General features: G+C 42.3%; 1 protein-coding gene across 10 annotated transcripts in view; it reads right to left on the bottom strand.

The window, feature by feature from the left end:
- Positions 1-12,404, bottom strand: part of AFF1 (ALF transcription elongation factor 1) — a 135,836-nt gene that overhangs the window by 64,933 nt on the left and 58,499 nt on the right. For all 10 annotated transcript variants that reach the window (XR_012775591.1, XR_012775590.1, XM_075500867.1 and 7 more), the window contains one exon: positions 11,374-12,285. Coding sequence is in view for 8 of the 10 variants with exons in the window: in XM_075500867.1 (XP_075356982.1) it covers positions 11,374-12,285 (912 nt within the window). In the remaining 2 variants the exon portion in view is untranslated. The remainder of the gene's footprint in view (positions 1-11,373; positions 12,286-12,404) is intronic.

The raw sequence follows: 12,404 nt of genomic DNA, 5'->3' as shown, positions 1-12,404 counted from the left end.
GCCCAGGATTCACCTCCTCCCGCTGAAGCCAACACCTGACATCGCCCTGGCAGAGGCGGCTTAGTGCCAAGCCATGTCTGTGTGGTGCACTTACCTCTGTGAACATGTCTTACTGCCTTCCTACATGGCAGGGGAGATTTCCTGTTTTCATACATTCCCTTGTCAGCCCTAATCAGTGTCAATAGGTTATGGTGTCTTTTGTGCTGGCGGTGTCAGCCCTGACAGGAAAGAACTTTTAATCTCTTCTCTCGCACCAAGCCATGAGAAGCTGCAAGCACTCCCAGGCATAACTCCCTTGGCTCCTCTCCGAAAAACGCTCTCTCAAGCACATGGTTGCTTAGCAATATTTGCCTTCCCCCTGTACAGTTCAAATTGGCAACATCTGTCCCTTTGGCACTTTCCACTTGTGCAAGAAACGGTGTGGAGAGTTTTAAAAAAAAAAATCTACGAAAAGGTTGGCAGAGAACGTTTCATGTGAGCTATTAGAGCTGCTTTGGCATTTTATTGTTAGTTTATTTCCAGCCTGGATAAAACATGTGGCTTCTTTCAAAGGAGAGGCACACAAGGGAAAGAAGTCTTTCACATCCAGTGGGACTCACCTATTAAATCAAATATAACAAGTAGCTTTTCCTGTTTACGTAATTACACCTGCATGCTATGGCTTGGTTTAGGGAAAAAAAAAAAACAAAAAACAAAAAAAACCAAAAAAAACCAAAAAACCACCACCACCAACAACAAAAAAACTAACCCTGCCATATAATTCTCCCCTGTCCACTGGGATTGACTTTGATTTCTCGTAAGACACTGCATGCACATCAGGTGACAGAAAACAAGAGAAACCAAAATCTGTTTATATATTTAAAAATGCAAAAGCTGTATGCAATCTCTGTCAAAGCCCCAAACTGCTTATGTCTACAAAACTACACCAAGGAGCAGTGATCTGGGTCAGTGCCTCTAGATGTACCTACAATACAGCTGCTACAGCAAATGAGGGGAAAAAATAAATGAAATTAATGTAAGAGCATAAAAGGTACCACTGCTTTCACTTCTGGGAACCAAAAAGGACCATGGAGAAGACTCAAGTAAAAGGATATATCTTTGGGCACTTGGTATAACAACAAGCAGCAGAGAATCCTGTAGTTAACCTTTCCCTGACTGCAATTCATTTCAGCTCACACTTACCACAATACCTAAGGGTTACGAGAAAGGCCTTGGACCACATAGCTTTGGATATTTACATGCAAGTTATTAGGGATGTTTACTGGGAACGATGTAGCTCAGTTTTGGTCCTTATAGTGAAGTTGAGGTTTTCTTTTTTTTTAAAAAAAATTTTTCTTATACAAAACAGAGTCAGGAAAATAAAATGGAGTTGATCAGACTAAGTGCTATTACAACAAGCCTGAGTATTAAAGTATCATTATATAGACATGTGAAGAAACTATAAAAATAAATGGTTTTGTCATGTGATTTTAAAAAAAGTAATTAAAACCCCCAATCCTCCTAGAAACACATACAATCTATTCTCTTATAAAGATGCAGGTGAACACCCCTAATGTCTTCTAAGGTGCCAACCACTATGCCCAGTAAGAGGATACTGGTGGAATCAAAAGTTCAGTTTCTTCTAAGCAAATGACTTGTGTTATGTTTAAGAGCAAGTGCCATCCCAGATCTAGGCATTTTATGCCACAATATAAACCCCAGTGACAAACTCTATCCCGGTTGTTAACAGGAAGGCTGATAAATGGCTAGCTAACTGTATATTGTGAAAAGCTGATGTATACTTTAACCTACAGAAAAATAACTTCAGGAGCCGCCACCATGTTCAGCCCCCCTCACCTTGCACACTGTGCCCTTCCCACTGCCCCCGGCTTGGTCCAGCAGGAAAGGCAGTAGGAGAGAAAACACTGGGAAAACCCAATGCAACATAAATGCAGGAGGAGAGGAGGGAAAGAGGTGAAGGAATTGTGATTTGCATTCTCCAACGAGCTGTTTATCCTTTTTTTGCCTGTTTCATTTCACTTTAACAGAGGGTAAGATACTGCAGCTTCAAGGCTCCATTGAAGCGTGCAGTTTTCCAAAATACACCCCAACCGACACAGTCTGGGTTGCAGAGGACTGATGGATCAAGTGAGCCATGTCCAGGCCAAAAAATTTTCTACTTTAAAGGAATTCTTAAATAAATCATAAATAATTTTAAAACAAACCTTAGACATATCTCACATTTAAACAGGTATCAGGTCAGAAATAAAGCTACTCCTCAGCTTTTCATTTTAACAAGCTTATCACCCCAGGCTAAAAAAAGATTGTCTGTTGGTGCTGTCTAACATCAAGTGCAACATGGATTTCCAAAAGATCGTGGATTTGTGGGTTGGTTTTTTTTTTAGATGTAGTTCCAGAAACAATAAATTAAAAACCAAACAAACAAACAAAAACTTTTTATACCTCTTACAATCAAAGACCTTACACAAATGCAGGATGATGGAGTCTGGAGACAGGCAGAGGAATAGTTGAGGCCACCACAGTCACCTCCTCCTCCTCCGAGATAAATGTCTGGCTTTACTTTTGAAACTGGCAGCGATAAGCTGTCAGTGGATGTGCTTTGTTTTGAGCTCATTAACATGCGTGTCGCTTGCCACCTCTCCCTGCCTTCAGTGCTTGCTTTGAAGTTGCCTTGTTGGAAGGTTTGGCTGTCATCTGCTCTTAGCCTTCTCCTCAGGCTTTCCAGATCACTTCTCTTGTTTGTTAGTCAGAATACTGGGCAGTAACAATAATTATATTTGCAGTATGAAATGCCACTTGTAATGTTTCTGCTGCTGATCACAACCTCCTTGAATTTTGTTCATGATGTCTGCCCACAAGCAAGGAACCCAAGTTCTATTTTCACTTGCTGTTTCTTCCCCACAACAATGTCCTCTTTGAGATGCCACTACATGAGTACATATTACTCTCTTTGGACAACAGTTTTGTATACCAGCAGTCACCACAGGAGACACATATGAACAATAACCAAAGATAAGGATGACACAAAGTTTTCTTGTTTCCACACAGATTTTTAGCAGGAGTGTCAGGCAATTACTACAAACTATTACTATCCCCACAAGGTTTGAAAACAACCACTTCAGCTTAACAAAACAGTTAAAACCAACCAACCCCTCCCTGACACACCACCCCAGCAGCTGGTAGTTCATTTCCTCCCTTGCAAGCTTACTGTCCCAAACCAGCTGCTTTGCAAACCAGTAATGCTGATGCAACTGCAGCACCCACCTGACAGCAAGGGAATGCTGTTTCCATTCCCAAACTATTTTTTTTTTTTTAATATTTTTCTGTAGTCTGCTCCTTTCACTGAATTTTGCTTTCCTTAAGTTACTAGCGAAGCAGCTAAGCTTTGTCTGCAAAGGCACAGGCTGCCTCTGCATTTAAAAGACTAGTGCAGAAAACTTCATTAGTTAAAAAAAAAGTTAGAAATAATAGTTCCCAATTCTTCTAAGCCAGTTCTAGAGAAGCAGTAACATTTGTCATTCACTCAACTGAAATTAGACTCCTCGCTGTTCAGAAGTAAATAAAGCTGGCTATAATGCAACCACCTGCAAGGTGCAGTTTGATGCTTGGCTTCAAATTCAGAATACTGTTCAGGGTAGTTAACTCATGCTAGACTCCAGGCTGGGTCCTTCTGCCAAAATTTAACTTTCGCTAAGCAGCTCTGGCAAAGGACTTTACTATCATCAGGGGTGTATGTGTGTGTAAGTAATGACAGCACAGGTGTGTGTGTGTAAGTAATGACAGCAATGGTTAAGCCTTTAAGGTAGAAGATAGGACTCTTCTGGAAGAGCCAAAAAAAATACTTCAGGGGGAGGAAAATACCCAGCACACAACTCACAGCATTATGGTTTTACTATTCTTTTGAGTTCTGTCAATATAACTATTACAATCAGTGAAACTGATGCAATGATATTTCTCAAGACACATGATTCCAGGTTCCCAGAAAGAGATACTACTGCTTATTAGACAAAGTGCTTTGGCAGAAAAAACAAGTCAGGCCTTTAGGTGCACAAGCTTTTCTGAAGGACTAAAATAGAGACCACAAACTTCAAACAAAGCACAGCTTGTGGTCAAGCTCTGCAAGTTTGATTTGGTTTTGTTTAGCAATTATAGCACACGGAAAACATCCTCATATGAAACTCCTGGAAGATAGAGCAGACTCTTAAACAACCTGTTTTCAGCCGCCTTCAAATGATGCTTCCTTCCTTCCTTCCCTGGGACTCACGGGCAGCACCAGCAAAGCCCACAAAGTCCGTGCTGTCCCTCAAACCACAGCTACGCTAACATAACTGCAGCCCCAGTGGCACACGCTACCTTCCCCTCGCTCTCTCTAGCATGTAAAACTCACACAGCTGGTGCTAGACAGTCATGGCTTCAAAAAGAGTTAGGAAACCTGAGGGATCCAGCAAAACAATCTCACTGACATTTTCCATACTCGCTCACAAGCCAGCCACTCATTCCTGCTGCCCTGCATTTCAAGAATGTTAACCTGACCATGTCAAGCGCTCAGGAGAAACGTGAGAATTTCTGTCATATAGACGTTCTGCAATTTGCTGTGTTAGACAGACAGCGCTTTACAGGACAACTTATAGCACTTGCTGGTTTTCCCCTCACTTCCAAACTATTGCTTCTTGCTTGACTTAACAGAGCTCACTATTAACACCATGCTTTGAAAACAGGGTGATCAATTTCATTTTGATACCTTCTCAACATTACTACATCTGAATGTTTCTATGCACGTTCATTCACCTACCTTTGTAAAACTTGTGTGTGTTAGTCCCCATTGTACAGATGAAGGTTTGGAAAATTACTCATACCCAGAATTGCAGGATATTCATTTTACCATTAACACACAGCCGCTGACACAAAATGGGTTATTACAGAAAAAAAAGTAGCTGTTTACACACACAACATTTAACAAGCACTGATTCTGTTCTGCACAGCAATGGTAAGTAACAACAAAAGTGCTCTTAAATTCTCCTTAAATTCAGCTGGTTGGCTCCTGACTTTGCAAATGGCAGAGGACCACAGGTTTCATTTCGTTGGGGGTTTTTGGGGGTTTTTTTTGGTCCCTCCTTTTTAAACACAGCACTCTTTACAGTTGCCAATGAGAAAGGCAATGGTCTAAATGCTATGCTGGAATCATAACTGATTCCAGTAAGGATGGCTGATCACAAGTCCTTCACAGGAAGAACAACTTAAAAAACCTCAACCAAAAAACTTCCCAGTGATTAATACGCTATGGCAGCTCGTTTAAGCCCGAGTTTCTCACAGCAGTCTGGACGAGACACTGACTTCTGAGTCATCTCGAAAGATGCAACGCAGTTTATGGAAATTCTTGCCTGACCTTATCTATCCTGCTCTTGCTCTCTGCAGGATTCACAAATCCCCATCTCATTACTCTTTCTCAGTCTCCCATTGCTTTGCAAAGTGATGGATTTAGCAACTGAATTTGGACAAGTGTTCTGCAATGGTGCCCAGACACGCTCTATGGAGAGAAGTTGGGTTTGGTGTAAGCCAAAGAGCTAAGTCAATCCATACCTGATGTGAGAAGCTGGCGAGGACTCAACTGCTCTCTCAGAAACAGTTTCTTGGCACCCCCTCCTTCCCCTCCTCACCACACACTCCAGGCAGATGCAGGATCCCTGTTCCTTTCTTCACACTGATACTCCCTAGCTGGGCTTCCAAGCAGCAAGAACAAATACTACCTGTTTCTGGTGGCCTGATGGCTGAATGCAGCACTATGTATTTTTTTTTTTTTTAAACAATTCCCCTGTTATTTGGTATTTTGCATAAAAACCAAGTCCAGACCTTGAAGCCAAGTGAACAAGCAAGGATCTCAAACTTGAAAAGCCTTGCAGCTGAGAGTTGGTAGTTGAACATTGGACCTGAGTGTACCTTCTCCAAGCATCAAAGAGGAAGATGAAAAAGTCAACTTCTAATTTATGACTTCTGCAGTCTGACACATGAACTTTGAACATCAGAGTCTGGTTAAACTGAAGTAACAATACAAGATGTCCTTTTGGCTTTTGAACCAACACCTGCTCCTTGCCCCACATGCCCTCACCCCCAGCTCTTCCAGAGTGCTCTTTGTTCCGGAGGCCATAAGCAAACGTTAAAAACCTAGTAGTAACAATTGTCATTTGTGTTTAATCTGCTTCTTTAGCAGTCACACACCAACAAAAAGACAAATTTACACAATGCTTGTGGTGAAGCAAGGAAACCCTTCTCCAATCACATAAGGCACTTCTGACTATAAAGAGGGCAGCAGACGAGATAGAAGTAACCTTGTTACCTCTCTTGGTGCAAAGCAGGGGGAAAAAAGAAAAAAAGAATCAAAAAAGGAATACAAAGGGGAGAGGAAAAAAAGCCCAATCTCCCTTCTAGTCAGTAAATGATAAATAAATATAAGGTTGGTAGAAAGACAACAACAGTAGCTTAATGCTAAATACTCTGTATTCACTAGGTGAGACCAAATGACAGTACTATACATATTTTTAAAGATTTTCATTTTTAAAGGACACAGGATTAAAGCAATATATTTATTTCTAGTTTATAGGGTTCACCTGTCTGACCACTCCTGCCAGTAGAAAAGCTCAGTTGCCACGGGGAGAAGTCAGTGAAAAATTGTTTATCTAGAATGGACTTTTTATTTTTGTCATCCAAACTTCTTTCTAGGTATTTAGTCATTACTATATACTATGCAACAATCATGTTTTAACTGAACAGAGCTCTATGACAGCAATCCCACTTTGAACACAGAGATCTTTTTGTGTATCCTGTGCTTCAAGGATAATACAGTGTTACCAAAAAGACTTAACACATCATTGTTTGTTGTTTTGGTTTTTTAAATTGGTTGCTTCCCTATTTGCTTTCCTAGTTTGTAGGTGAAAGAGGAGAGTCCGATGAGGTCTCATTACATGAGATAAAAGGAGTTACTCCCTAACGTTTATAAAACTGCCAGGAAAACAAAGCCAAATCTTCAGTGAGCGTCAAGTGCTATACACTCCTCCAGACACTATGCCCTTAATAATGCTTGAGGATTTATAAACATTCTCTCTCAAACCAGCCTCACTGCTTCTTGTCCCTGCCGTCAAGCCAATTCCCTTCAAGACATCACAGTCTTTGCCAGTGGAGGTAATACAAGGGTCTCTGTTGGTGCTGTGCTCTCCTAAAGACATGAAAAGGTGCTGGGGGAAGAGCTAAAATCTGGCACATTAAGAGAAGGGATACATCTAAGCTTCACGTATGCTATATTTTTAAGTCTTCCCACAATAAATTTAGAAAGATGCCTTAAAGAGACAGGGATGACGTTTGAAAGCAAAGGTTTTTATTTGGAAAAGAGGGGAAAGAGCTGTTCAGTTTCTTTACGTGAATGCAAAGTGAGTCACTGCACAGTTATCCACTGTGGATTAATTCACTCTACAGTGAATCTGCTTGTCTATTCAGACTGGAAGGCTTAACTTGTCAGTGTTGCCATGAACAGAAGCTGTCAATAATGAATTCACAGCTGCAGGTGACACATGCCTTAGAAATTCAATTAGCCAAAAAACATGTGGTAGAAAAAATGGCTTTCCTAAATGATGTCAAGGGAGCTCATGGGAAAAACTGTATCTGGCATGTGGCTGTTCAGTATAAATGGGGCTGAGCAGTTTAAATAAAATTTGTAAAACCATGCTCCCAGTTGCTGAGAGGAAGAGGGAAGAACAGCAGAGCTTCTGCTAGCCTAGACCTATTCACTGTCAGGGTCATGGGAGGGCAGGACCCTCCCTGCAGCTCCTGTTTCACCAAAAACAAAAGGGAGGGCCAACCTTTCAGCAGAAGGAACCCCTGATTATCCTTCCCAAGATCATTTCTTTGGGTGAATCTTCCACCTGCACGCAACATACCTCAGTGGATATTTCCTAAAAGCAAACCAGCCCAGCCCTGTTCCCCAATCACCTCTCTCATGCTGTACATCCAGCACACAGGGAATATATCCAGGTGTGCACCACACTGTTTCTTCCTCTTCACTCTCCAGGCTTCAGCACTGAAAGACTGTATCATCAAATATATGTTAATCATTGAAACCAAACAGAATTAAGTAAATATGATAATGACAAGCCTGAAACAAGCAGAAAATGAAGTAATGGATTTTTCACTAGAGCTTACAGAGCCATTATCCAAAACGCCTATGCATAGAAAACAGAGGTCACAGCCTAAAAATACCTACCTCAAATGAGGATCATTCAGCATAATTACAAAAGGTTTCACCTATCAGCTTTGAAATGGACTAAGCATATAATTAAAACCGGGGGTTTTGTTTGTGCAAAACCATTTCTTTTATTATCTTAATTTCCCTTTTTATTATGTTCTTACTCCACCAGAGACCTAATAGCACTCCTACACCAGCATGGGTAACGCTACTTGTGCTCTGGCAGCTGTAGGATTTTTATGGGCATTTGGATTCAGAGTCCTGTGCTCAACAGAAAGTGAGAAAGAAGTTTCATTCAGCATACAGCATCATAGCTAATGCTGCCCTATCTAAAACCATATTAAACCAGAGACACATGAGATGACATAAAAAGCACGGGGATGGGAAAAGGGATAAGATGAAAACAGAAATGGGACCAGGAGAGTTGGGAGAGAACAAGGAAGTCTCATTTCTGAAAAATAAGCATGCCCTCTCAAAAAAAAAAAAAGAAAAAAACCCACCAAAAAAAACAAAAACCAAAAAACCCACCCACCCAACCAAAAAACTACCTACACTCAAACCCCAGGAATTGCAAAGAGTTTTAAAGCCAGAAATGCCCTTTATCTTTTTGGCAACGGATAATGAAGAATGGGTAACACAGAAGGTAAGGCCCTGCACTGCTTTACTTCCCCTCCAGGAGTAAAATATCTGGTCAGGCAAATGAAGGAAGTGCACTGTGGTCTGCATTTCAATTTTGAGGTATGACGTCCAATGCCAAACCTACTTTGAAGCAAATAAAGTCTCTCAGCATGAAAGTATTTTCACAACTTCTCAACAATGTCATTTTGCCAATTTCATCTCACTTTCCACAAGAAATTGCCTACAGCCATTTGCAGCTTATTAACACCCTTTTTCATGAAAAGCAGACCGCACCCACACTCTCCCTTTTTATTACAAGGGCAAAACACAATCTGAAAACTATCTCCATAGCTCTCCTTGCCCAGCTGCCTTAGGTCAGCACTGTGGGATCCTACAGGCCATAGGGCATAGCAATAGCTCATCCTTCTCAGTGCTGAAGGATGAGCATGGTAAAACTGCCAAATGTACCTGTGAACCAAGTGCCTTTGAACGCGCAGGAGGCTGAGCCACAAGGCAGGCAGCAGCAGTGTGCTGGTCCCTTAGTAAAGGTGAAACAACAGGCTTCGAAGGGCACAACGAAAAAGAGTGTCCATTTGCTGAACAACACGTGCACAACAATGCTGCTCCTCCTCTCCCACTGCTTTACCAGTGCGAGCTTCAAGTTGCTTGAGTGGCTGAAGAAACACACACACGCCTGAGAAATCCAAGGCTTCTGCCTCCATCACACATGACAAATCAGATAGATGGTCTTGGGGTAAGAAAAAACAGATGGAGTACAGCAAGGAATCTTGCTGTATCAAAATAATTATAAAGGAAAGAACCACTTCTTAACAGCCTGGTTAAGAAGCAATTATAATTCCAGCTATCCCCTTCCTCTAAAGTTTCCTGATAGTCTCCTACAACACACCAGCTCCTTGTGAAGCCACTGGACTTCACAGCAGGGCTCAAACGTAGGTGAGAGATGCTTTCTGAAATCTTCAGAAAAGCCTTCCCACTCACTCTGACCACTGCCCTTTCCTTTTTCTCTCAAGTGAAAGCTAGAGCGGATTAATCCAACCCAGCTCAACTGCACCAGTCTCTACCACACACTGCATATGATCTCTAACCAACTCAAGATGCAGGGAGAACTATAAAAAAAAAAAAATCCATATTCTCAGAAGTTTTGTTCCCTCTGGCAAGAGAGCCACTTAAGTAGTACAAGAGCAACAGCGTTATGTTCCCAATTGCACCTGCTAATCTGCAATAGCCTGCACTCAACCTTGCTGCAACCAATTGAAATGTCTCAACCTGGAAAAGAGCAATCCATGAAAAGGACCAAAAGAGCAGAATGAAAGACAAAAGAGCACCTGAAGACAGAAATCTAACGGCAGACTGAAATTGCAGATTCTAATTGAAGATTGAAATCTAAGCTCCAAAACTTTATTCATTTTTAAATGGGGGGCAAATGAAGAAGCTAGTGTTTCAATCTCAAGCAAATATACATATTAGGAAGAAGTGGATGAGGACTACCCAAAGGTTTACATGCAACACATTTTGGTCTTTGGCACAACTGCCACCTCTTCACTCCAACAACTGCAGCTTCCCATCCCACATCTTTTGCAACATCCCTCTCAGTCCTTGGCAGAGAAAGCACAAATGTAGTGACTAGAATGAAGGTTTGCTCGAGCTTGCTGCCCAGGCTGCCTTCTGCTGATAAGAACAAGCACATAGCAGAGTTCTGCTCATTTTGCTCATAGTTGGGACAAGAAAGAGGATATCTTCTTTGCTCAAATGCAAAATTTTACAGAACTTCTAGGATCTTGCTTATCATTGAGAATTCCACGTCTGCGTTAAATTTACTTAAACATTCAGAACTTGCTCAAAAGGCATTTGATGAAGCAGGAGACAGAATGGTGTCCTGCTTCCCAAGGAAGCTAGGCTAAATCCATCTGGCAGAAATCAACAGGATGTTTTTTGTTCACATTAATACTTTCCCGAGGGTCTACAGTGAGATCTTACAAACTTACTTAGGAGAACCCTGTGGTGTTCGCAGTCACTTATAACAAAACCCCAAAACCTTCAACCTACCAGGTGACCACAGAACTCGCTGCACAGTCAGCTGTCCCAATATCCAGCAAGGATTTGGGGCCTCTACCCACCAGCACTCAGACTGAGTACTGACACTCTGCATGTACTAACTGCAGGTGCATCACCACTTAACCTGCTCAGCATATCCCCTTCTCCTTTTCAACAACCTTTACAGGCAAAACAAAAATCATAGCAACAGAAGCAGTCTCTCTAACCATAAAAGCTGCTGCGGCCTCACTGAGAAAACCACAGAATCATAGCAAGCGTTGCATTTTCACCATCCAAACAGGTATCTCACCCAGGTCAGCAAAAGCCAACCTCTAAATGCACCTTCTAAACACGATAACGTGTGCACAGCCATCATTGCTTCTGGTAGTCTCTGCCCTTCGATGACCTGTTCTCTCACAGCTGAACTTACCCTGCCAGAAACAGAGCCCCCCAACAATTGCACTCACCTCTATGGGCTCAGAAGGGATTTCCAATCTGGATAGTTTGGCTTTTGCATTTGCCTTCAAATCTGAAATTTTTTCATAGGGTTCTCCGTGGTATTCCTCCAGGAGAGGTTTGAGCTCTGGTGATTCAACTGGTGCCTGATCCTGGCCATCCATTGGTCTGACATAGGCAGTTGGTTTCTGCTGCATTGCACTGGTTTTTGATGGCAAAGGTGGGGGAAAAGTCTGAGAGGAAGGCTGAGTGGTGCTGGTCAGGTTAACGGCTGAGCTGTCCCGACTTTCCTTCTCCTGTGATCCTGTCACTAGGTCCTGAGATGATTTTGTTTGACTGTAGGTCGCCCCATGACTTTTGCTGCTGTTCTGTGACCTGGAATTGATATGCTGGCTGGAATGTAGAGGTGACAGAGGTGCCACTGGAGAAGACAAAGATGACAGCAATGGAGAAAGCGCCAAAAGGGAGTCCTGCAATTCATTAGCACGACCTTCACCAACAGCACGTCTGTCATTTCTCTTGTGGTGAAAACCTGTGTGACTTTCCTGGCCACCACGATTGTGTTCTTGACCTTGGCTCTGACTGTTGGATAAGCTGTGACTCTTGGCGTGCAAACCTGAAGCTGGTTCTGTTCTTGATTGTGCCTTTTGGTAGTGAATGGAGTGGCTTGGAGGGGGAGGAGCTACAACCGTAGGTCCCATGGGTGGATGGCGGGTTGTGCGGTGGAATGAAGATGGTAACGTATGGCTGGTCTTTTCAGGGAAGTATGGGCGATCAGGCTTTCCTTGTGGGATCAGAGGAGCAACACTTTTTGGAATCCCTATGAGATTCTGATGGGATTTGTTGCTGATGAGCTCCTTGACCTCCTCGTAATTGCCCAGCATGTTTTGAATTCGGCTTGACAACTCATCTTCTTTATTAGTCTGCAATAGAAGAACAGAGAGGGGGAATTTAAAAAGCATGGACCCCCCATTCAAAGAGATCCAGCTTAAGAAGAGACATTCTTCAGGATCTCATTTTAATCACCGTGCATCACCACAAG

The sequence above is a fragment of the Mycteria americana genome, chromosome 4, assembly GCF_035582795.1.
Source record: "Mycteria americana isolate JAX WOST 10 ecotype Jacksonville Zoo and Gardens chromosome 4, USCA_MyAme_1.0, whole genome shotgun sequence".
Lineage (NCBI taxonomy): Eukaryota > Metazoa > Chordata > Aves > Ciconiiformes > Ciconiidae > Mycteria > Mycteria americana.
The sequence above is the reverse complement of the archived record's forward strand: the minus strand, read 5'-3'. Positions and strand labels throughout refer to the sequence as shown.